This window comes from Asterias rubens, chromosome 5, assembly GCF_902459465.1.
Source record: "Asterias rubens chromosome 5, eAstRub1.3, whole genome shotgun sequence".
Taxonomy (NCBI): Eukaryota; Metazoa; Echinodermata; class Asteroidea; order Forcipulatida; family Asteriidae; genus Asterias; species Asterias rubens.
In genome coordinates, this window is record NC_047066.1 from 18877566 (window position 1) to 18905338 (window position 27773).

At 37.8% G+C, this 27773-nt stretch overlaps 1 protein-coding gene across 1 annotated transcript in view; it reads left to right on the forward strand.

Annotated features, from left to right (window-relative positions):
- Positions 1–27773, forward strand: part of LOC117290474 (E3 ubiquitin-protein ligase ZNRF3-like) — an 80758-nt gene that overhangs the window by 10162 nt on the left and 42823 nt on the right. The window contains exon 2 of the mRNA XM_033771889.1: positions 20920–21036. Coding sequence (XP_033627780.1) covers positions 20920–21036 — 117 coding nt within the window. The remainder of the gene's footprint in view (positions 1–20919; positions 21037–27773) is intronic.

The following is a 27773-nucleotide window of genomic DNA, read 5'->3' on the forward strand; positions in this document are numbered from 1 at the left end:
ATTGTTTAACAAACGGTTATAAATGCTTTTCAAAGACCAACTCGACCGATTCAAGGCAATGTGTTCCTTAAAACAACATTACTTAAAAGTGAAATGATTGACGAAATGCTTTATACACTATCAAAAGACTGTACTCAAGTAAGTAAGAGTGACCAATTGTATACCTCCCCTTTAAAAGTAAATGATCTCTCTAAATTCATACAGTAGTGCACCACATCACAGCTGGGGGGTAAACTTTGCATTTATGGAAAAGAGAATTCCCAACAGTTCATAAATATTTTAGAAATGTTAAAGTTGTCATGCTACCCTTGTGTCTAAACATCAAAATCAAAAATGTTCGTTATGGGCACCTTCATTGAGGCAAATTCACTGAGGCAAATGAGGCAAATGCCCCATGGCCAGACCCTCAGTTATTGCCTTGGTGCCCAATGAAATGATCAAGTGGGACTTTTGATTTCTCTTGCAGAGGTTTCGTTTAATCGTTTATTTAATATATCTGCTCTGCCTGAAAGAGCGGAGAAACAGGCTTGTGTTTGACAGTTAAGTTCTTTTCACATGATAGCGATTTAGCACGGGTTCCTTGTTAATTTTTTAGCATGGACTGAATTATAAAAAAAGGCACCTCATGTGAAAGGATAACAACATAATGTCAAGAAACAAGGGCACATTTGAGAAGGTTTCACTAGGGACCTTGGATAATCCAAACATTGGTGTCCTTTCACACAAGTACAACTTAGTCCCGGCTGATTTTTTACCTTCCTCCCATGTAGTTAAAGGAACACGTTGCCTTGGATCGGACGAGTTGGTCTATAAAAAGCGTTTGTAACCGTTTTTTATAAAATGCATATGGTTGGAAAGATGTTTTAAAAGTATAATACAATGATCCACACAAATTTGCCTCGAAATTGCGTGGTTTTCCTTTTACTGTGCGAACTAACACGGTCGGCCATTTATGGGAGTCAAAAATTTGATTCCCATAAATGGCCGACCGTGTTAGTCGATGAAGTAAAAGGAAAACCGTGCAATTTTGAGGCATGTTTGTTTGGATCATTATATTCTACTTTTATAACATCTTTCTACAATGGTTACAAATGCTTTTCAAAGACCAACTCGACCGATCCAAGGCAACGTGTTCCTTTAAAAAGCAGTTCTTTTCAGAGCTGAGAAGTCTCCCGAAAAATTGACTCCCCGGTAGTAGAATATGTAGCAAGACAGTTCCCTAAAGATCGAACTCTACTGTACCTGGCAAGTAGATGGTGTTACCGCAAACCAAATATATATTAGTACAATTTGTTTTTCAAAACCATGCTCAAATTAAGCAAGGGACCCCTGCTAAGTTACTGTCATGTGAAAGCCTGGGCTTAACCTGTCAGGGGAACTGTGTAGTTCTCGAACAGTGCAGCAGTTGGTGGCATTTGAGTGTTATCGTAATGTAGGCCATATACTGACATTATTCCTAGCTTTCATGAAAGGATTTGTTTGGAGTAGGGCTTAGAGGAGTTTGTTTTGGGAGGGATAATTTGAAGCCATGGTTTACTTTCTCTCCTGCTGTCTGTTTGATAGTCCAGTGATCTGTCTGAGGAAGGGCTAGTATTGGTCTATGAAGTGGGTGGGTGTTGAGATTGGGTTTGAGGTGAGGACTACACATGATGGAAAGATTTGTGTACATTTTACTCACTGCTCACCCTTGGTGGACTGAATGGTGTACCACTAAAATTGGTCTAGCTTTATTGTACAACACTGGACCACAGGGTGTTTAAAGGCAGTCCACTGAGCAAAATACACTGTGCTGCCTAGCACAGATTTCTGAACTGCTCACCCTTGGTGGACTGAATGGTGTACCACTAAAATTGGTCTAGCTTTATTGTAAAACACTGGACCACAGGGTGTTTAAAGGCAGTCCACTGAGCAAAATACACTGTGCTGCCTAGCACAGATTTCTGAACTGCTCACCCTTGGTGGACTGAATGGTGTACCACTAAAATTGGTCTAGCTTTATTGTACAACACTTGACCACAGGGTGTTTAAAGGCAGTGGACACTATTGGTAATTACTCAAAATAATTATTAGCATAAAACCTTACTTGGTAACGAGTAATGGAGAGACGTTGATAGTATTAAACATTGTGAGAAACAGCTTCCTCTGAAGTGATGTAGTTTTCGAGAAAGAAGGTATTTTCCACGAATTTGATGTCGAGACATCAAGCATCTGAAATCACCCAACTTCGTGTGACAAGGGTGTTTTTTCTTTTTGCTATTACCTCGCAACTTCGATGACCAATTGAGCTCAAACTTTCACAGGTTTGAATTATTTTATGCATGTTGAGATACGCCAACTGTGAAGGCTAGTCTTTGACAATTACCAATAGTGTCCAGTGTCTTTAAGCATGTATCTTTTACTGGAAATACATTTTTGAAACATAGTATGTCTGTGTACTACGTTACCTATTATATTCAGTGTCATATTGAAACTGATGGTGTTTTCAAACATCATGCAATCACTTTAACAAAAATTCACAAGAATTTCACCAATAAAAATTTGCCGCCCTAGGTTCGAAGAAACATGTTTTTCATACCCGGAATACAATGCAGAATTGTATGAATTTGAAATGTTGCAGGGTCTTTCTCATTACGCCGTCTGTGCTATTTGAAGAACAGATGCTTGAGAAACGAAGCCACAAATGGAATTACAGAGACCCGAGCCATTCAACTGTAATTGGCATTACGTTAAATTACCGCCAAGTAAAACAACATTTGCTGGGCAAGCTGTCAGCATACAAAAGCAGACGCAGCCTTGGCCAGATGAAAGGCAACCCGCTCTCCAGTATTTTATTAGATTTACCAGGACTGTAGTTCCATAGTGCTAGCAGTGTAGCCAACTCTAATGAAATTAACAGTACACCCATATATATCATAGTAATATTACCTATTTAAGCCTTCAACAAGCTTAAATACTATTTAGGGTAGGGTTTGCAAATTACAGCCAGCAATTCATTGTGTTCAAGCCGTTATGAGAGCCAAATGTCCCCTGCCTCCCCCCCCCCCCCCCCCTCTCCAAAACCACACCCGGAACAGTTTTATCAAGTCTGAAATATCTTGCAACTTAAAAGACCCAGATTTTTGTCAGTTTTATTCACTTCTGTCCAAAGAAATGTCTTTGGAGGATGAAATGAGTGATTCTCAGTCAAATTCTTACACAACTTTCTTTACAAAATTTCCTACCACCTTGCACGAGCAGCAGCACAGGTTTGATTATACTATGTAATAACCTGCCATAAAGGCGTAATTGTAGGATAAAGACGTAATGTACATATGCCAGAGTATTCTTGCTTTTAAAATTTTCTTTCAAAACTTCCTACCATCGTGCACATGCAGCAGCAAAGGTTGGATATGTCTCTTCGTAATATCTCTCCGTAATCAACAATCTGTCAATATGTTCAAAACACTGCTCAAAACTCACCTGTTCTGTTCACAATTTCTCTGTCAAGCGCATTTGAACATATATAGAAAATGTGCTATATAAATACATTATTATTGTTATTATTATTATTATCCACCAGATTTTTCACTATTTTGAAATGCTTCTTGTAACATTGTCATTTGTGTGACTTGAGTTTGTAACCACAAACATTCCGAACAGGAACTGGCTTTACTCAGACCGCGTTCCCACTGGATCCACGATTGCGAGATCGGGATCCTGTAACAAGATTGGTTGCAGTCGTGAAATCGCGGTCGCGAAATCGCGGTCGCATTCCCACTTGAGTATGATCGCGCATTGATCCCCCTTTTTGGGGAACGGAAGTGGGTTCAAAAGAGCACTGTTTTGCTAGCGAATTGTGGGGTCTGATCGCCCTTTGCGTTCCCACTAGACTTTTGATCGCCCATTAATCCAAAAGGGCGATCAGATCCCGCTTTAATCGTAGTCCCAAGGAGGATCAAAATTGCACAGTCAGATCCTGATTGCCCTCACGTTCCCACTGGAGCCTTTTTCTCGTTGATACCCCTTTGATCGCCCTTTTATCGAGTTGGGAGATCAATGCGGGGTTCAGTGGGAACGGGGTCTCATAGCTTTTGGCAGCAATGAACTAGCCACGCAGGACCACTTGGGCAGAATCATGTCTGGTCCTCAAAGGAAGCTGCCATTTGGCCGGTGGACCAACTGTTCCGGGAGAACGCTGTCAAGTCGGTAATGTGTGGCCGTCTTGAAATCCCTGGAAACCAAAACCAGTAGCAAAAGCAATTTCAGTCTCAGGTTGCTTATCGACCAATTGAAACTTCTCCAAATAAACTTTAATTTGAGCGATTAATTTAAAATGGATTTTTCTAAGACTGCTCCCTCCTACCCCTGTGATTTTCTGGCTGCCCTGGATAAAAACACTAGCATTCTGAAAACCTGGTATACTGTTTCAGGCTTGAGATTCATTGCCGAGGGCAAGGCAATTTTCCCTTAAAGGCAGTGGACACTATTGGTAATTACTCAAAATAGTTATTATCATAAAACATTATGAGAAACAGCTCCCTCTGAAGTAACGTAGTTTCCGAGAAAGAAGTAATTTTCCACGAGTTTGATTTCGTGAGACCTCAAGTTTAGAATTTAAGGTCTCAAAATCAACCATCTAAACGCACACAACTTCCTGTGACAAGGGTGTTTTTTCTTTCATTATTGTCTCGCAACTTCGACGACCGATTGAGCTCAAATTTTCACAGGTTTGTTATTGTGTGCATATGTTGAGATACACCAACTGTGAAGACTGGTCTTTGCCAATCACCAATAGTGTCCAGAGTCTTTAATTGTTACACTGTGTACATGTAGATAAATTTAGTTGTAAGGAAACTGCAGTTTTTCCTTAATTTCGACAACATTTTAAAACGTTCAACTGTTGGTTTTGAGTCTGATAAATATCTTTCAATTCTGCTGAGTATGTAAGTTTTACCAATAAGACATATGAGAAAGATCTTCTAGTGCTTGTTCAAATGAAAGCAGTATAATGCGGCATATTTTTTACTGCACGAGGGCGCTCTCAAAAGTATTTTTATATCTTCGGGGGGTATACGCGATTCGTCCTGCACAGTTTTAATCGTCGTTCTGTCACTTTTGTTTGCGATGTAGTTTTAAGCTGCTTTAGTGGTTGGTTGTAACGGCTCCTTTAAAAGTCTTATTGTCATTGATGGATATGAGGTCTGTGGTGTATTGTAAGAAATAGCCTGTGTCACACAACTGTTCGCTCTAACTGTATTGGTTCAGGGAAATTTGAAGCACTGTTTGGCATCCAATTCTAATCTCAAAAATCACAGGGTATGCTTCTCAAAGCAATTCAATTTAATAATACTTGAGCATCATGGTTAATATTGAGGAAAATGTGTACAAAACTTCAGCCTAACTTTCAAACATGACCACACTTCAATATGGTGAGAAAAAATATGGTGTCCAACTCCACACATAGATACAGTGTATGGTGCATCAGGCACCAATCTAGAGTGGTAGGTGGAAAATAGCACCAGTTGAGGGCGCTGCCCAAAAGTTCCTCTGAATAAATTAAATAAAGTCATCAATAAATCTTACAGTAATGTGTTCCAGTCTTTAATAGCTGTTTTGGTATGATTGATACCCCGGAAGTTATACATGTGCGAGTCATGAGAGCGCCCTCATGCGGTCAAACTACAGCGCATTGTTACACTGTGTAGATAGATTTTCGTTCTCATTTTGGTTCTGCGCTTGCAATCAATTTTCTAGTCCAGTAAATAGTTTTGAGCGACAATCCCTGTAGTCTTGTGGATTTGAGCCCTGGGTAAAAGGTTTCTGCACAACTGTTTACCTACACCTTGTTTAATTGCCAAAGGTGCTCACTCCATCTACATCTAATAGCTTTAACACAAAATTAAAGAATCATCATCAAAAATTAATGATAGGTCACTATTGCCAGTGACTCACCATTGAAGTTATCAGCAAGAGAAGCCGAGAAAGCTGTCGACGCTCGTCGCAGGCCAATAACAGTTTGCCTACAGATCCGTAAACTCATTAACTTCATCCTAAACTACACGTACGTGTGCGGTTTTCCCCGTAGAAAATTTGACCTGAATATAAATGTAGTTGGTTATTATTGCAAGCTGAACTTGTTCTCTGTAGCATTGGTAATTGGATGAAATTTTTGCGACGCCGGATTTTTCACTTGAAAATAATGCATGAACCTGCCCCTGTTAGTTAACAGTCAGAGATTGGTACATTTTTTCTCTTTTTTATCCCGGGGGATAATGGTTTATTTACAACATTTCACAAAATCGTACATCAGATCGTCAAAACAAACATACAGTAATAATGAAAGTAAGACACAGCGTTTTTGAAGAGAATTAACACTTAGAACATTAATCTTGGAAAAGAACAGAAAAGTAATCCCATTTATGATAGAAACTGGCCAACTTATTGTTACAAGTGGAAATAAATTTTTCCATGGCATAATAATTTTGGAGTTCTGTTTTGAATACTAAGAAGGAAGGTCTGTTCTTAGACATTTTCATTTTGTAGATATGAAAACGGCAAATAAATAAAATAAGGTTAGTAGCATTACACTTAAAGTCTGTTTTGCCAAATAAAAACGCTACTTGATGCATTGATGATTACTGCTAACCACCATACAAAAAAAGTGGTTTACAGGCAAGGTACATGTATATGTTGGGTATTATCACTATTTAAATTAATAGCAATAAAAACTTACTTGGCTAGAAGGACTTATCGCAGCTTATGATAGTATAGAATCATTTCACTTCGAAGAAATGTGCTTCTGTGAAAAGATAAGTTTTAACATGTTTGCCCAAAATTTGAATCTGAGAAGCATTTCTGTTAGTAGAGTGGCCAGGAAGATACGGAGCACTACAGCACCTGGAATGAAAGAAATTACATTGTGCTACATTGTACTTGTATAAAGTAATGTGTAGAGTGTCATTGCCGAGTGGTTAAGAGCATCGAATTCAAGTTCTGGTGCTGATTCACCAGAGTGAGGGTTCGAATTCCGGTTGTGACACTTGTGTCCTTGAGCAAGATACTTTTCTATAATTGCTACTCTTCACCCAGGGGTATAAATGGGTACCTGCGAGGGTAGAGGTTGATATTGTGTATGAAAAAGCCACCAGCACCTTACAGGCAGCTCAGGGGTGTATACTCCCAAGGGAGCTGAGAAACATTACAGGGATGTTATTGGCCCCATGACCAGGGCACTAATGTGAAAAGCATTGATACGGTTATTGTGAAATGCGCTATATAAGAATTGGTTATTACAAGGATTTGTTATTAATGTCTCATATTTCAAAACACAGCTTCAATTACCATACAGAAAAAATACTGAGTGCTTTGGTACATCCCTATGATAGGGGTTGGTCTTGGTTCCAAGACCATTGGCGGTGCGCGGTCACACACAACCAAGGTTCCGATATATGCAAGGCAAACTGTACACGCTTGTAGTGAATAATCAGAGAGGGCGCTGTGACTAACGTTCTTTTCCCCCCAACGACAAATCCGGATCCAAAAGCGCCCTCTATGTTCATTCATTACAATTAAGCTTGTACAGTTTGCCATGCATATAAAATAGATCGGAATGTTGGTTGTGTGTGACCGCGCAACGTTCTTTTCCCCCTAACGACAAATCCGGATCCAAAACTGCCTCTATGTTAAGCTTGGGCGATATCGATTTATTTTATTCACGATATATCGCCGACAATATATCGCGATATTCGATATAATCGCGATTAATGAAATTTGACATCATCAGTCTTCAAACTCCAAGTGAAAGTTGTAGAAGAGACAGTCATAGCTTAAGAGAGGTGTTCTAATGACCTATTCTTCTGGTTTTACTCCAAACCTATGGGGTGCAAGATGTCTCAGCTAGCAAATACATCGCGATATTTAATCGATATTGCGATAATCGCGATATATCACGATATATCGATATTTCGATTAAAACCAAATCACTCCGATATCGAAATCGTTTCCAAATTAATATCGCGATATTCGATAATATCGTGATATCGCCCAAGCTTACTCTATTTTCATTCATTACAATTAAGCGTGTACAGTTTGCCGTGCATATAGATCGGATTGTTGGTTGTGTGTGACCGCGCAACACCAATGGTCTTAGAACCAATACTAGATAGGGTGTGATAAAGCACTAGACAGTGTGTATACATGTAGGCCTATGTAAGAACTTAGTATTATAACATACATTGTACAAAATGCTTCAAATGCTGTCATTTTATTGTTCTTCACATGGCTGCATCCTAACAGAACTACACAATGTATTGTAAAAGTGGCCCATCCTCATCAAATGTACAGTTCTTTCATCCAACTTGGGAGTTTTCTGAGAATATCACATGCCTCGTTGGCTACAGAGGAGTACACAAAAGAGAAGGAGGTGTCTATGAGCGGAAAGTGCTTTGCACTCCCTCAAGAGCACTATGAGGTTGTTTTTGATTGAGTGGGCTGGGAGGCTAATGCCCTCTCCTGTGAGGGCCATTATAAGTTAATGACCTTTCCTTTTGAGGTCCGTTATTAGCCTAATCAGAGATGCGCAGGGTAATGACTTCTAAATTGACTGCTTCTCAGTTGGGAGTTTCGCCTAGAGAGCGTTTCAGGGGAGACCCAACGGTCTTGAAGTAAATTATATTGATACAGGATTTTTGAGATTCTCTGCAAATCTCATTTTCAAGCACTTTCGAAAGTGGAAAGTGGAAAATTGAAGATACTTTTGAAAATTTGGAAAGGGCAATTTGTTGAAATGTAATTATATATGCTTTCTGGCACTTGATAAAATATTCCACAATTCAACACAAACGTTTACGTAGGCGTAAAGTTGTTTTTACTGCAATTTTATTTCAAAAGTAAAATTGAAATGTGTTACTATTATCTGATTATAGTCAACTTGTTTACACGTAAAGGGTAAAGCGATTCCCTAAAGATCATTTCCTCTTTTGAACTTCACTTTATCAAATTAAGGATGTTTGTTTCTTGCCAATTTCTGTCATTGGAAATGTCTTGAGAATTTCCTGAAGATTTAAAAATTACATCAAAAATACAAAATAAGGGGCATAAACATGCAATAAAGAAACAGGATAACCCTGACACTCTCGGACGACCCCCATACCATCCTGACAAAGTATGAAACAAAGGGATTGTCAGAATGATCTGAGTAGCAGACCGAGAGTATCAAGGTCATCATACTCAAGAAACTGATTACAAAACAAAACTGTTTTTACACTATCACAAATACCATGGTTGACGCAGTTTACATACTCAGAGTCAGAGTTAAATTCCCGCCTGCAAGAAGGATTAAAAATGCAGTTAAGCAGCGAAAAATCTTTGTGCAAGCTAAAAAAAGCATTATGAACAGGTTTCAAATTTTACACTGAACCGCACGCCCTAGGCCAGTGATTTTAGCCTCATTCCAGTACACTCAGTTCTGGATAGGTCCAGTGGTCTTGTGTTTTTCAATTCAATATCTTCACTACAGAAAAAAAGAAAAAGACAAAATTTAAATGTTGAGTCTCATATGAAAGCAACTTTCACTAAGACCTCTCCCCATTACTCGTTATCAAGTAAGGTTTTATGATAATAATTATTTTGAGTAATTACCAATGGTAATTGCAAAGATCATAACATTAACAGGAGCTGTGAACAAAGCAAGCATATATGATTGACTAGCCTAGTATAGACCTGTAAGCCAACGTGATCACTGGTGCTATTTAAGCAGAAATCAGAAAGGCTTACCCCATTGAGCAAGGCTCAAATAAATTTGTCAAATGCAAACATTATCTTGTTAATTTCCGTTGTCGGCTGAGTCAGCACTCAAACAAGTCGCAGCGAGGGCACTACGATGTGTCACATGATACAGAGCCCTCCTGCACTCGGGGAAAGTAAAGTCCTCTTAAAATGTCTTCAATGACACGACCTTGATGCGTGAAGTGGAATTAAAGCGTTGATGCGCCGTCAGTCAGAGTACCCGCAAGCTGATGGAGTGTTCTCTTGAATGAAGGTTATACAAACATAAGACGTCCATCTTGACAGTAATCAGAAAAACAAAACACTTTTTGACTTCATAGTTATAAAAGTAATCGTGCACTAAAGTGTGTAAGAAAACCACATAATTTCCTAGAGTATTTAGACCAAAATACAATAATCCCAAAACATTTTCAGAAAAACAAACCACTTTAAAGGCAATGTATACCTTTGGTTTTTGGACCATTCGATTGGTTCAGTCCTATTTAAAGACAGTGGACACTATTGGTAATTGTCAAAGACCAGTCTCCTCACTTGCTGTATCTCAACATATGCATAAAATAACAAACCTGTGAAAATTTGAGCTTGATTGGTCGTTGGATTTGCGAGATAACTATGAAAGAAAAAAACACCCTTGTCACACAAGTTGTGAGCTTTCAGATGCTTGATTTCGAGACCTCAAGTTCTAAACTTGAGGTCTCGAAATCAAATTCGTGGAAAATTACTTCTTTCTCGAAAACTACGTCAGTTCAGAGGGAGCCGTTTCTCACAATGTTTTATACTATCAACCTCTCCCCATTACTCTTTACCAATCGAGGTTTTATGATGATAAATATTTTGAGTAATTACCAATAGTGTCTACTGCCTTTAAATGTAGATGTAATTGTAAACAATAAAACTAACATCTGAAAATTTCATTTCAAAAGGTGGTCACTTTTTCAAAATATCGCCAAAACTTAAGAGTGAGAAGTCTTGCACGCAGGACATTCCTTTGTTTCTTCAACACTGTAACTAACACTTTGTGGACGTGTGTAAGTTCACATAGTGTTTTAAGTCCCTACATTATGTATGTGGACCTCTTTTGTTCTCAGGTACACATTTTGTGTGTAGCTTGAACACAACCCATGGTCGCTACATCTCTGATACAACTATACTTAAAGGCAGTGGACACTATTGGTAATTGTCAAAGACTAGCCTCCACAGTTGGTGTATCTCAACATATGCATAAAATAACAAACCTGTGAAAATTTGAGCTCAATTGGTCATCGAACTTGCGTGACAATAATGAAAGAAGAAAAGACCCTTGTCACACGAAGTTGTGTGCGTTTAGATGGTTGATTTTGAGACCTCAAGTTCTAAATCTGAGGTCTCGAAATCAAGTTCGAGGAAAATTACTTCTTTCTCGAAAACTACATCACTTCAGAGGGAGCTGTTTCTCACAATGTTTTATAATATCAACCTCTCCTATTACTCGTTATCAAGAAAGGTTTTATGCTCATAATTATATTGAGTAATTACCAATAGTGTCCACTGCCTTTAACTACAATATGGCTGTATGAATGGATTTGGGTTAAGGTATTCCTTTCTCAAATATAAAAAAAAAATCTTGTTGACACAAAAAGCAAAATAATTATTCCCACAATGGATTGTTTCCTTTAATTCTGTATAATGCACCATTTTTTCTTTCTAAAAACCCAAAGAGAATGTTAATGCAGCCGATAGATAAACCATTATATCGCCACATAATCAAATCAGTATTTGGTTTTTCAGCAATTGTGCCAAAAGGAAGGAAAAAAAAACTGTGGGTGGAACAGAAATCCAATTCTATACTTGACCTGCTTGTTCTTCCAGAATCCATTTACCAATCCATCATTTAACTCCAAGGCAATTCAAAGCTCAAACCCAATAGGGAAAAAGCTTCTTTTTTTTCGGAATTTTTTTTTTTTTACAAATTTTTCTTCTTCTTCTGATACCTCCTTAGGGGATGTCTGCTTTTTCCCCCTGATGTTTTATTAGCCGCCCAAAAGAAAAGTCCAATTTGACCTGTTCTCCTTTGTGAAATTAATCCTAAATTAGCTTCATCAGTGGGTCAACCGCAAAAAGTGCAAAGCCCCCCAGATTTTTCTGATGGTATTGGATCATGTGGATTGGGGCGTACCATTGCAGATTTCCTTAGGGTAAGAGACACACTTTTTCATTTTCATTCAAAGGGAAAGGGGGACAAAATCATACTGTCTGTAGTTCACCGCCAATGCTGGTTGCAGTTGCACTCACTGGAAATCCTTTTTAGTATGGAAGGTTTTATGTTACTTTATATTAGGCGCTATATAAATCAAATTTATTATTATTATTTCATGTACCAAGAGGAAAGGATGTATCTTAGAATGAAACCTGTGATACAAACACCTTTCATTCAAATCAGTATCACACAAATAATATGAGGAAGATAGTGGTAGCACTTAAAGGCAGTGGACACTATTGGTAATTACTCAACATAATTATTAGCATAAAACCTTTCTTGATTATGAGTAATGATGAGAGGTTGATAGTATAAAACATTGTGAGAAACGGCTCCCTCTGAAGTAATGTAGTTTTCGAGAAAGGAGTAATTTTCCACGAAGTTGATTTTGAGACCTCAGATTTAGAACTTCAGGTCTCAAAAAACAAGCATCTAAAAGCACACAACTTTGTTTGACCACGGTGTGACTAGGGTGTTTTTTTCTTTCATTAATACCATTAATATCTTTCATTAATAAAATGTTTCTGGCCAGAAGTCTTTTATTATTTTAGTTATAAATTACCTCTTTCTCAAAAGCTATGTTTCTCACAATGTTTTATACTATCAACAGCTCTTCGTTGCTCGTGACCAAGTAAGGTTTTATGCGCATATATATATTTTGAGTAATTACCAAACGTGTACAGTGCCTTTAAAGACAGTGGACACTATTGGTAATTGTCAAAGACTATTCTTCTCACTTGGTGTATCTCACCATATACATAAAATAACCAACCTGTGAAAATTTGAGCTCAATCGGTCGTCGAAGTTGCGAAATAATAATGAAAGAAAAAACACCCTTGTCACACAAAGTTGTGTGCTTTCAGATGCTTGATTTCGAGACCTCAAATTCTAAACTTGAGGTCTCGAAATTAAATCGGTGGAAAATTACTTCTTTCTCGAAAACTACATTACTTCAGAGGGAGCCGTTTCTCCCAATGTTTTATACTATCAACCTCTCCCCATTACTCGTTACCAAGAAATGTTTTATGCTAATAATTTGTTTGAGTAATTACCAATAGTGTCTACTGCCTTTAACTGATATTTACCAGACTCGTACTCGACATTTGAACAACTTTTTTTTTAAACAAAGATATTGAATTAAAAAAATAGAAGACTGCTGGACTTGTCCGGCTTTGAGTTGACTGGCCCGTTACTTAAAATACTGTGGTCCAGTGTTAATTTGGAGCCCTTTGTGAGTGTACTGACTTTGCCAGAGCATATAAATTTATTCCTGAAGTTTCTGGAGTGATTAATTATCTCTTCACTGAAGTCTTCTTTTTTTTAGTGGAGTGGACAAAACAAATAAAGTGATTTGTGAAGTACACTGAATTGTCTCTAACGGCCGCAAGTTTCATTTGTTTATAATCCACTCTGGAATAGAGACAGGCTTTATGGAGTATCTACTCAAATTCTAATAGTTTGCACAGCACTCGAGACTGTAAGCGCAGGAACTGTAACTGTCGCCGTCCGAGACTAAATAAGACAGACTCTGGTTTAAAATTCAAGGTCCGACATTCTCATAACTGCAGGCTTTTCATTTGCAAATTGCACAATTACCGAATATGTACAAAGTGAAATGTGACAAGCTTAATTGAGCTTTCATAGTATTAGCATAAAGTCGCACAACTTCATTTTGAGAGTTGGCCTTGCATTTGTAAAGTGGACAAAATTACGGTATGAGATGAATAGATTGCCAGCTTCACTCCCATGGCCGTTGCGCCGCTCCCTTTCATAAAAAAACACCTGGAAAGGAGACACCGATAAACAATGGCGCCTGAACCGGACTGCTTTACCTCACGTTTGTTTAAAACTTTTCAGCGCTTCAGGGTACTTACATTTGTACAGAGTTGACATTTAAAACATGCAGGTACATGTACATGCGGGCTATGTTTTTGAAAGAGCAAGGGCACCAAGGCATTTTCTCCTTCCTTGGTAAAGGGCACCCTGTGAGGAAATTGTACATTTTTACTGGAGCTTTTCAAGGGCACTAAGCTTGGGCGATATCGATTTATTTTATTCACGATATATCGCCGGCATTATATCGCGATGTTCGATATAATCGCGATTAATTAAATTTGACATCATCAGTCTTCAAACTCCAAGTGAAAGTTGTAGAAGAGACAGTCATAGCATAAGAGAGGTGTTCTAATGACCTATTCTTCTGGTTTTACTCCAAACCTACATGTATGGGGTGCAAGATGTCTCAGCTAGCAAATACATCGCGATATATCGCGATATTTCGATTAAAACCAAATCCATCCGATATCGAAATCGTTTCCAAATTAATATCGCGATATTCGATAATATCGTGATATCGCCCAAGCTTAAAGGGCACCAAGTCAATGACATGGGGGCAAATGCCTTTGTTGCCTCTGTGAAGTATCAGGCCTGGTACTTGTATTTGAGTCTACATGTATTTTAAAAGTAAATCATGAATGCCATGTGTGTGTTTTATCCCCTCTAATCCTACACCTTGCACAACATACTGCATGTTAATTGCTGTGGTTAGGAACTGTATTTTTATGGTAAACATCACCTTGTTATTGTTAGACTTCCTGCGATTCGGTTGTTGATAACTGAAGTTCCATTTTGGTCATTTCCCCCTTCCCTCAGTTTGACTGTTTTTACAATACCTTAAGTCAACACAAGTGCTTGAGTATACTTTTTAATTCACTGACGGTACACCGGGAGAACAAATCAGAAACAAAATTTATGTAAAATTGTCCTAGAATAAATATTATCGCTGAATATATTATTAACTCTGAATATTAACAAAAAAAAAAAAGGACCGACCAGCTGTTTATTTGTTATTTTTTAAAGAGTACACTTCTGTGAAGATGATACCAAATTCTCTTTTATACTTTTGGGCGAGCAACGTATATAACGTGTCAATACTATTAAAAGTCTGTAATAGGCCCAAGAAAAAAGATTCTTTGGTTAGGCAGTGGAGATTAGAGCAACTGAGTAAGAAAACCTCCACTATACACAAAAGGATTAGTGAATTGGTTAAATTTAACATTGAAACAAATTAAAACTTGAGGTGAGGATGCTTATAGCATTCTTAAACCCCATTTTCCAATCACGTCTTAATTTGTGACCATTACATCAGGTTTAATGATAGCATATTTGACAGTTTAACAAAATTCTTTGTTGATTTGTTAAATTTATTTAATTTTTATATATTTCATGGCCAAAAAAAAAACCTTACTTGGTCACGAGTAATGGGGGAGAGGTTGATAATATGAAAACAAAATTGAGAAAAGGCTTCCTCTGAAGTGACGTAGTTTTCGAGAAAGAAGAAATTTTCCACGATTTTGAGTTTGAGACCTCAGAATTAGATTTGGAGAAGCACACAACTCCGTGTGACAAAGGTGTTTTTTCTTTCATATTTATCTCGCAACTTCGACGACCAATTGAGCTCAAATTTTCACAGGTTTGTTATTTTGTGCATACATGTATGTTGAGATACACCAAGTGTGAAGACTGGTCTTTGACAATTACCAATAGTGTCCAGTGTCTTTAAGTTAGAGATTCTACCCATGGCTGCAGTTTCCCCTGAGAAAAGGGGCTGAGGGGCAGTTGTTGGAGTGCCTGCATAATAAGGGAGTAAGACTCCAGACCCCATACTTTCAGTGATTCTGTTTGCCTTGAAATGTCTAGTGAGCAACACACAAGAAGTTCATGACAGTTGCAGGGGGACCTAATAAAAACAAATAAATATTGCCACTATCCATTAAACATCAGCAAAAAGTAAAAGAACAACATTCGGGGAGAGGTGAAAGTCTTCCTGTTTTGTTTGGACGGTGTAATCGAAGTCCGAGTTGTGGTAAAGTCCAATAGTGATTACTACTTGTATTCCCAGGTGGCTTTGAGTGTCTCTTAAATGTCAGGGTAAAAGGGGCAATGAGGATAAAGTTCACACTCTGGGAAACTTTGGAATGGAGAACCGTTTGCGGGAATTTACTGCAATGCATTTGTGTATCTCGTGTGAAAAACATCAAAATTCATTTTGTTGGGATGTTGTACAAAAACACATGTAAATGTGGGGCTACTAAAAAAAGCAAGATGCGAATTTGCCAAAATTAAACAAATTAAAAAAGTAATTTGCATTTGTGTATCCCAGGAGAAAAACGTCAAAATTCATTTCATTGGGATGTTGTACAAAAACACATGTAAATGTGGGACTACTAAAAAAAAAGCAAGATGCGAAGTTGCCAAAATGAAATAAATTAAAAAAGTAATCGTTGAAAATTTACTTATATTTCTGAAAAACAGCTCATTTATTTGTAGCTTGATCCATCACATTTTATGATCATTGTATGTGTGTACCGTGTGTACCACATGTACGTTAAATTTTGAAATAATGTAAAGCGAAGCAAGCCTTCTGCTTTCCAGAGGAGAAAATGTATAAAAACCCGATCTTTCTTGGGTCAGTAGGGAGGAGTAGTCAAGGGACAGTGCATCTTTAAAACAAGAAAAGTCAAGATGAAATTGACAAGTAGGAAAAAGGACGGGGTTGACTTTGGATTTGTAGTTTAGACAACGTCTCACCGGGGGAAGAGCCAAGCCAAGCTGAGTGGTGTCCTTGTACTCGGGGAAATCGATATGAGATGAGTGTAAGAATAACACTGCGATGTTGGGAGGGAGGTTGGCTAAATGGATGGGAGTCCGCTATGATGGAGACACACTCAAGTCTGGATTTTGTTTTCTCTCCTGAAGACGAGCAGAGTATTCCGTGTGTCTCAAAAAAACTATACACTTTTGAAATGGCTGCCAAATAAAAAATATATGATTCTGGGGGAAAAGGTTTATTTGTTTGGATAGCTAATGGACTCAACTTTCATATGACACCAATAAATCTGAAAATAATTCATGCTTTGGTGAGCACTGCTCACTGAAGAATAATTAGCCGACATCTTGGATTGATTTTTGTAAGCTCCAAAGGCTTTACAATGTACCTCTCACAAATTGGAAGGCACCTGCGCAACCTAATTTTCAAACCATTGAGCAAGATACTTTACTATAATTGCTTCTCTTCACCCAGGGGTATAAATGGGTATCTGCGAGGGTAGAGGTTGATATTGTGAATGAAAAAGCCTTTGGAGCGATATAAACTATTGCCCAGGTTGTATACTCCCAAGGGAGCTGAGAAACATTAAAAAGGGATGTTATTGGCCCTATGACCAGGGCACTAATGTAAAGTGCTTAGAGAATTAAGTGTTAGTTATTAGGCGCTATATAAATCGAAAAATTATTATTATTATTATTTTCAGTGCCCCTTCAAGGCCTTGTACCAGTTACAAAAACCTGGATGTTACTTTTGTACGCATAACTCGTGGTTCCCTCTGGGTATTGGAAGGTGATAGGGAACCAAATTCTAACAAAATACCAGGGCAGATTGGAAATATTTTTGGCTTAGAACAAAACCAGATGTGGCCATGTTTTAAAAACAGTTCCGTGTGGTAGTTGACAGGTTACCATATGGCCTGTGTTTACAGTATTATCAGATTCTTTAATCTGACTTTGAACTCCTCCCGGTTTGGTTTGGATGTTTTGTGTGGAAAGTTATACAGTTTACATGTATGTGAACGTTTGGGTGGTCCTTCAACAATGAACTTGATAAAAAAGTTTCCTTCAAAGAATGTTTTTAAAAAAACACACTATAAACTGCTTTTATTTTATGTAAGTGGACTTGTTTTTTTTTTTAGCCTTCTCTGTAAGACAAAATACAGGATACAATGTAGGTGAATTGGGAATTGGTATTCGTTTTGTAGACTCTTAATATTAAGGGCAATAAAAACTTGCATAGTTAGAAGTACTGCAGCTTTCGATAGTATAAAGCATTTTGAGAATCATTTCACTTCGAAGTAAGATGGTTATGGACACAAAAATAACAGTATTCCTGTCAAATACATTACTTGGATTAAGTATTCCAATTTCGTATTTGTCTTCAATTCTTCAATTACTTGTATGATTGGTCGGGGAGCCACTTGGCTGCAAAAAAAAATTAGAACATTTGACGTAGCTAAAAGCCCAAACCCAATTTGTATACATTTGTACAGGATTAAAACAGTTCGGTGATTCCAAAAAACCAATACTTTGCCTCTAAGCCAGCAGTGCAGTTTTAAACTGTAGTCATGAAAATCATTTTGGTCTTAGTCGTCAGTGAGACGATAATTATTTTAGCATGTAAAAACGTATGAACCAGCTATGGTATGTTATGGTAAAATACCACAACTGGTTAATACGTTTTTACATGCTAAAACTGAGACTAAATAAATTTGGTGACATTGTTTTACTCATTTCTCAAAAACTACAGCATCTCAGCAAGAAATATTTTAAGGGAAGCTTTCTACTATCAGTATCTTCAAACTGTTTAAGATTAATGTAAATCTGTGGACATTGTGTAAAAAGTACCCGAATCCTTTAAAGCCATACATACTGCAGTGCTTTAGCGGACAGGTGCCTACATTTATAAGTCATGACCTTTCTGATCTTAACATCCACATAACATTTGAACATTTTGACCCATTGGACTTCACTTGACTCGCACAGACCTTGAGACTTGACTCCGCTAGTTTCCTGCTTGATTCAAAACCCAATCTTGGAATGTCAATGACTTGAATGCCTTAAAGGGAAAGTTTAAAATCAATAATGGAAAGCTCACTGTATTTCAATCCTCTAGCTACCTCACTAGCAAACAATCATGCATATTGAATTCAAATGCCATCCCTTCTTAAGTGTTTACAGATACGGTCTTATGAGGCATATAGGAAACAGCTCTCCGTTAAATTGTTTTCGAACAATGTGATGTGTGGTGCAATGACCTGGGTCCATTTTTTTTACATGGCACTTGAATTGTGTATTTACTGTCGCCAAAGTTATCTGTATTGTGACATCGTAGCAAGTGATTCATGGCTAACTTAAGCCATGTCCAAATCAATTGATTTTATAGCTGTGACTATTAGCTGCACCATTAAGATTATGCTTTTTCAGTGACCTCGCCATAGACTGCCCAAGTCGTCAATTTGGCTGTGGCCTCATCTTAAATGATGAATCATAGTGTCTTTGTAATCAAACCCTTGTCTTAATACCAAAAGAGATAATAATGTTGGACCTAGTGAATAAGGCAAGGAGAGACTGGGCGATAAATCGTGATCTCAAGGATACAATGTGGAAGTTCATAAGATCAGTAATAACATTTTATTTCAAAAAACTAGAACTCTAGTGACAAGACACGATCAATATTAGATGGAGCCAGCGACTTGAAGTCTGGACTACAAAGAGATTAAGAGGATGAGAAAGTAAATGGTATAAAGACGACTACGATCAAAAGCTTGAGAAATTCAGCAACAACTGACTCAAAAGTGAGAGCAGTTCGCAACTGGGTCTAAACTTTATGTCGCTGTTTAAAATTATAATAATTAAAATACACAGTTTTAATCAAATCAGATGATCACTCATTATTTAATAACAGGGGTGTAAGCCTATTCTATGGTGTACAGCGCTATTTTGAAAAAAATTATGAGATCGATATTCGTATCGTGTGGGTTTTTAGGTATTGCTTGGTGGGGTTTCAATGTGAATTCGGTTTGTGGAAACACCATGTATGTTTAATTTTCTGTGCAGATTTTGTTCTTTAAAGGCAGTGGACACTATTGGTAATTACTCAAAATAATTATTAGCATAAAACCTTACTTGGTGACGAGTAATGGGGAGAGGTTGATGGTATATAAAACATTGTGAGAAACGGCTCCCTCTGAAGTGCCATAATCTCGCAACTTCGACCACCAATTGAGCTCAAATTTTCCCAGGTTTGTTATTTTATGCACATGTTGAGATACACCAAATGAGAAGACTGGTCTTTGACAATTACCAATAGTGTCTACTGTCTTTAAGAACATATGCGATTTTATTATAGAATTTCGGAATTCCTGAAACTTCTCAGTTCAGAAAAGAACTGTCCTACTTATTATTAACTGCTATGTACCTGGGCGGATGGTGGAAAATCGGCCAGGAATTACTGCTTTACCTTTCTTTAGGGACTTCTCGTTATCAGGTCTGCTTCATTTTTGAAAGGGCAAGGGCATGAAGGCCTTTTCTCCTTGGTAAAGGGCACCCTTTTGAGGAAATGGCAAATTTCTGCTGTAGCATTTCAAGGGCACCAAGGCAATGACCAGGGGGGCACAAAGGCAATCACCTTCTTTGCCTCCATCAAATATCAGGGCTGCGCTATAAACTTCACTACCGAGGAGTGAGTTCTTAAATGGTCTCAACATTTCGATATAGGATTCGAACTGCCTCTAGCTGCCGGGCAACCTCGGTAGTCTAGTTGGTAAGACACTGCTCTAGAATTGCAAGGGTCGTGGGTTCGAATCCCACCCGAGTAACATGCCTGTGATATTTTTTCACAGGACTCGGGAAAGTACTGAGTATACAGTGCTAACACACATCGGTGTATGGGTAAAAACCAAAATTAATATTCTTTATCCCCGATGCAAATTTAATATCTATTATATCGTTGCGGTACCCGCTGCCAAAACATAGGATTCGAACTGCCTCTAGCTGCCGGGCAACCTCGGTAGTCTAGTTGGTAAGACACTGCTCTAGAATTGCAAGGGTCGTGGGTTCGAATCCCACCCGAGTAACATGCCTGTGATATTTTTTCACAGGACTCGGGAAAGTACTGAGTATACAGTGCTAACACACATCTGTGTATGGGTAAAAACCAAAATTAATATTCTTTATCCCCGATGCAAATTTAATATCTATTATAGCTTGCTCTAGTCATCATCGTGGGGCGACTGAACATTAACAAATGATAGTAACAATAATTGTATTATGATTAAATATTTGTTCCATCTTTCTCATTTGTACAGATGCATCCGCTGGGCCTTTGTAACTCCCATGATGATGAGGAACCATTTGAACCAGGCTGGGTGGGTGTGGTGCAACTGGTTGATGATCCTAAACCATGTCTATCAATCTTTCAAAAGGTAAATCCCATTTTGAACTATAAAACAACGTAACAGTGGCTCCTTATGTAGCGCTCAAATTCTTTACTCGTTGACGCTCAAGGTGCTCTAACCTTATTATAATTTTCATGCAAGGTATGTCCAGCTATGTTTTTGAAATGCTTTACAAGGTGGTGTGGCACACAATTTCTGTGGCACAATATGCAGCCAATCAAACCAGGAACATAGATGTAGGGCAAATCTCCTTCTCCACGTTAAAGGCACTGTACACGTTTGGTAATCGTCGAAGAGTCCCAGTCTTCTCACTTGGTGTATCCCATCATAAGCATAAAATAACAAGCCTGTGAAAATTTGGGCTAAAGCGGTCATCGAAGTTGCGAGAAAATGATGAAAGAAAAAACACCCTTGTTGGACGAATTTGTGTGCTTTCAGATAGGAATAAAAGACTTCTAGCTAGAAGTCTTTTGTTGAGAAATTACCTCTTTCTTCAGAGGGAGTCGTTTTCCCACAATGTTTTATACTTATCAACAGCTCTCCAATGCTGGTTACCAAGTCAGTTTTTAAGTTAATATTTGTTTTGAGTTATTACCAAACGTGTACTGTAAGTTATTTGTAAATCTGTGAACTTTTTTTTTTTTCCTGTATCGAAAGGGTCCAATGGCTTTAACTAATAAATTAATGAATTAATTAATTAATATATTATTCCGTGTCTTTTGTTTTGTTTTCTTTTCTATAAAGGCACTAGTAAACAAGCCTTGGCTTATTAGGATCATGCCTCCACAATATTGTCTTTTACATTCTGTCATGTCGGTTTGAAATAAATCTTATAATATTTAGTCAATGCTCTGGACAAATCTTCAGGCCGAGCTTGCCTTCTCAACGATGAAATTTCAGAAGTGAACCTTTTAGAAATTGGTCAAGGTATCACCAAGATAAAGAGTGAATTCAATTTAAAAGCTCTTAGCGAGACCTCTCAAAGGCACTAAATCATGCTCAGCAACTTAAAATTTCGCTCCTGGCAAATAACAGAATACAAATCAATTTACTTTGTGATGTGATAGTGACTCCTTCTAAACTTTTTTCTTTACACGTAAATTTGTTAAACATTTTTCCAGGTCCCGAGTTGAATAAAAACTGTGCCTGGGTCACGCAGTCATGTCATTCTTAATTAGAAAACATATTCACAATAATACCCTTGAAATTGCATCTCCAGCGCACTCAATGATTTATTACACATTTCGTTACATCAGGGCCCATTAAAGGCATTTCAATACAAGTAGGAGCAGTATCCGTTTACTTGATAAATGATCTGGGTTTTTTTTATCGTCCTGAAAGCTTGTGTTCATTAAAGACACTGGACACTATTTGTAATTGTCAAAGACCAGTCCTCTCACTTGGTGTATCTCAACATATGCATAAAATAACCAACCTGTGAACATTTGAGCTCAATCTGTCATCGAAGTTGCGAAATAATAATGAAAGAAAAAACACCCCTGTCACACTTAGTTGTGTGCGTTTAGATGGTTGATTTCGAGACCTCAAATTCTAAATCTGAGGTCTCGAAATCAAATTCGTGGAAAATTACTTCTTTCTCGAAAACTATGTGACTTCAGAGGGAACCGTTTCTGACAATGTTTTATACCATCAACCTCTCCCCATTACTAGCACCAAGTAAGGTTTATGCTAATCATTATTTTGAGTAATTGCCAATAGTGTCCACTGCCTTTAAATGGTCAGTATACATTTGGTAATGACTCTGAAAGTTAATGGCAATACAAACTTACTTGGTATTACGGTAAGAGGTACATGTATGGAAGCTTTGGATAGTACAATTACAGAGCAAGCTATATGGAACAATGCAATTTGAGAAACTTTTCACTTTGAAGAACTGCAGTTGGAAAAAGAAATATATTTTTATCAAATTTTTTTTTTCTCTATTCAACAAATTTGAATCTGACAAACGTTACTGCAAGTATCTTTTTCCCAGATTGTGTATTCAATTGTAGATTATTCTTCCTGCGTGGACATACACTGCTTCAGTTTTTTCTGCAATATCTTAAAAACGCTACAACCTTTTGAAATGAATTTTTTAATGGTCAGTTTTATGGTATGCGTACATGTACATTTTATCTTACCACAACTGTGGGATTGAAACAAACAGTGGGTTCCAATCATAGAGCTATATATTTTGACTAGAGCGCTAACTTGCTCTGCGTTTTGAAGCCACCCTGGGCGCAGACATGTTTGATGTGTTGCGTGACTACAGAACGATTTTAATTGTAAGAGAACAAACGTTGCTGTGATTTTTTTTTTTTATTCGCCGTGTGCGCTTACAAACGCCCATTCGCGTACGTCCACGCTACGTAAACCGTAAGTTCGACTTGATTGATGTACTAAAAGTATTCGCGCCTTGTAAACATGTAGCACAAGACGCTCGCAGTTTGTTCTCTCATCAGCAGGTTGTGCGTTCAAATTTGCTGCTTTTATTGGGTCGATGACACATAGAAAAGAACAAACACACTATCATGCAAACAGCCGTACAATTGCTGTACAAAATTTCAAGCTTTTGTATTGGTATCTTAAAACTGTGTAAGTTTAATGTAAATCTGTGGACATTGTGTTTTTGGTTAGGAAAAAGTACAAACAGTGTATACCCTTTAAATGGAGGCGCTTTTTGGTCTGGTTATTTCATCCTTCATTAAATTCCCCCCTTTCATTTCGATAATCTGGCAGGAGTTGTTTATTTATACAGTGATAATGTTCATCCAGTCACCCAAGTGTTAACAAACACTGCGAATCTCAAAATCCATCCTCTAAATAATAAATAAAATGAAAAAAGAAAAAAAATCTGACACTCGGCTCGTTTTCTGGATCTGGGATGATAAATGTCCCGGCATATTTTGCTCCGCTTTTCCCCTCTAGCAGTTCCCGGTGCTCCGCTTATGATTAAAACATGAGGATCTCGGTTTACCAGTGGAAGGGTATCAACGGATGTCCGCCAGAAATAATAAAGCATCCTCAGGAATAAAGAGTGACCATAAAAATACAGGAATAGCGAGGCCAGGGGAAATTTCTCCTATTTTAATGGTACTCTGATGGATAAACTGGGAATACTTCTCCGAACAACTGGTATTTTATTTCTATTTCATGGTTCGGAGCAGGGGAGTACGGTTTATACCGTCAATTTTAACCATCTGGTTTTGATTTTTAAGACTTTTCTGGTTTTATGGACTGAGCAATATTTGATGGGCTATATTGCTGAAACAAATATACAAGTTACTTGGAACATACATGTGTGTATTGTGGAGGTTTTCTGTGTATTTTGTGAGAGTGTTAAAGATGAGGGGGAAGTTTGGTGAATGTTCATTGAATAATTGGTGTATTTCTTTTCTAAATTAACCGCTTGGAGAGACGTTTAAATTCAAAAAGTATTCATAATCATGAGACCAAAGTCGTTTTCCTTTTTGTTTAACAGTCTGTAGTGCGCATTTTCTGTATGGTGAGCGTGTTAACGCGCGTTAACACGCTCACCATACCATACAATTTTGCTACCAAGATGGCAGACCATTTGCAGACAGTGAGTTGTATTGAGTTTGGTGCAAGGGGGTCAATGCAAGAGATTTAAAACATCATATTGTAGTTAGGAAGGCAGATAAACATAAATCAGTGCCCCAAATCAGGGTGTGTCTTACCATTGAATTCTGGGTTTACAGTTTTTAAACTGCAAAATTCCAATCGTTTAGTGATAGTGATAGACCCCTTGCACTTGACGTCACACTCTCAAAAAGTGACCTCACTTCAGCAACAAAGCGCCCTCATTGGAGACCAAAGGAGGCAAATCATTGGACGATAGCTGTTCTTTGTGCGTAAAATCATGCTTGTGACCTCATTACCCTGTAGCATTTTCCCGTTATGCGAGGCAGTGAGCAATTTCCCTTGTATTGGCAGAGCAAAACGCTACACAAAATGTATCAGTTGCTACTCAAAAATAACAATTTGCTACTCAACATTCACTGTGCACAAAATATGTTCTGTCAACATTTCTTTGCTAAGCAAAATTGCTGGATGAAATCGTGCTCTGCAAGGATTCTATTCAAAAGAAAAATTCATGAAAGAGGGGACTCTTTGGTACATTTGTTGTTGTAATGGGGCCCATACTAGAAATGGGGCTCTTACATGGACATGTACTGTGGCCCGTACTGCAAATGGTAATGAAATAAAGCCCAAGTAGGCTGGTGCCATCTTGCCTGTCATCTCCTGGCTTCTACTTAACAGTGATCCAACAATACCCAGAGGGGTTTCAGACAGTGATAACTAAGGTGTTAACAGAATACATGGGTACATAAATTGCATCTGTTGTTCGTGCATGCATAAGTCATTAAGTTCAAATTGGATTAGCCATTTTGTTTTTTTTCTTTTCTACGAAGCCCGCAGACTTGTATTATGACTTAGGTAATCTTTGAAGCAAATTTGATTGATCCCTCGATGTTGCAATTTACAATTGGCGAACTGTTCACATACGTACTGTAGCCGTGTCCAAAGCTATTTGTAATTTCATGAGCGATAGGGAGTGGCCGCAATAAATATAGGCTCTTTAAAAATAACGCAAAGTGTTCGGCTTTGACGTGCATGTCAGTTTAAACAAAAACACTTTGATGAATTGAAAATTACACGCTGGATGGCGTACTACGCACATGTGTTCGTTAAGCTTGGTGTGTATACACAATTTTATATAATTAACCAATTTCATGCATCAATCGTATTACTTTGTGGGTTTTTTCCTTACAGATTCATAACCATAAATATATCAATATCTGTTATTGAATTGGCTTTTATACAGGAAATTGGACTGTTCTGCACTGCAATAACTTCCGCATCGTTTCTTTGTAAGCATTAACAGTTCATGCACAAATCCTTTTAAAGATATTCTCAGTTTAGGAATAATGAATGCACCAAAGATCAGTCACAATATTCAGTCTATACTTGGCCTCAAAAACAGTTAATAACTCACAGTTTTGTCTGTATACGAAAAGTACATTAAAACAGACACGCACAAAATGTTGGCAGTTTTGGCTTAGATTTGGTCCAGCAGATTTGCATTATAGCCATGTATTTAGACAAGCCATGTTTTGTGCACACTTAATAGTAATATGGAGCAGCAAATTAAAGTCAGGTAGCATAATGCTGAAACCATTCACTGTAGTTTTTATAAACAATAAATTGACAATTTTGGAACATTGTTTCTTAAATTTGTGTTTAAAGAATTCTTACAACAAGTGGACATGTCCATGGATTGTGTTTTAAACAGTATTCAGCGTTCTCCCTTAACAGTGGTCCGCTGGCCAAATGCCAGTTAAAACAAATGAGGACCAGTCAGAATCTAGTCAGAATTCACTCCAGCTGGCTAGTACATTGTTGAAAAGCAAAAATTAAATAGGGACTAGTGAAAACTCAGACGGACTAGTCCTGCTGGCCAGTCACTAAGGAAGGGCAAACACCGGTATTATCAAAATTTTAAATGTGTCCAATTTTGCAATTCATAGTATGTGTACAAAATGCCAATGTTTTTAGGGTGAAAATGTAGCCTAACTTGTTTTCAGAAATCCATAAAAAAATTGAAGCAGCGAAAATGTTTATATGGTAGTCAACTGATTTCATAACAAATTACAAATTCATGACAGTTCCCCCTTTAACTAATCTTTGATTTGAAACTATTGATCCTTATACTGTGTTCTAACATTTTATACATGTACCTGCGGACATGTATCTCATACGTAGTGTTCTTTGAAAGGTTTCCAATCAGTTGAAAGAGTTATCGACCCGTCTGGGTGAAACAGTATGTAGACAACAGGACGTTATACATATTACCTGGGCGGGTGCCCAAACTGTATTCTCTCTCTCTCTCTAGTCGACCGAGATCGGAATCATGTTGAGGCTCGCACATCCCTGTCTATCTCTCATTAGGTTGGGAAGATCAGCTGGAAGCACCCCGATGTCCCTAGCAACTACATCTGTATAGCTGAGCCTTTGTCTTCCCCTGTTTCTCCTTCCATGTTTCGGTGACCAGGTGATAAGCTGAGAGACAGGTTCTCTGGTGCTTCTGTATGAACGCCCTGCTAATCTCAGACGTAGATGTTTTATTTTGGGTTCCTTAAAAGTTTGCAATTTTTTTGAAATCTACAAAAACACCTGCATATTTCATACGCAGTGTTCTTTGAAAACTTTCCAATCAGTTGAAAGAGTTATCGACCTGTCTGAGTGAAACATATGTCTATGTAGACCACAGGATGTTATACATATTAACTTGGCGCCCAAACTGCCAAACTAACAGTATGTACAGTACAATGTACAGTACATGATGTTGGAACAATTTGCAAGGCTCTGCAAACGATTGGCAATAGAAAGTGACACTTGTTTTATAGTTCAAGTTGAGTTTCATTCTGGACTACGAATTGTTGGGAAGGGGGGGGGATCTGTTTTCAAATAACAACAATTTTAACATAAAAAACATTTGTTTAAATCTTCAAAAATAAAAGAGCAATAAAGCTTTTAAAATGCTACGTTCTTAGAAAAGCAGGACTGTATGTTAGTGAGGACAAAGGGCAACCTCTATGAGGAGAATTGTAGATTTTATTTGGGTCAGAGTAAAGGGCAAAAGTAAAATGATCAGTTACATGTATGCTGTTGGTAAAGAACAACACCTCTATTAGACATTTTATCCGTTTCAGTGTATGTCTTTCGTTTGGAGTTGACACTTT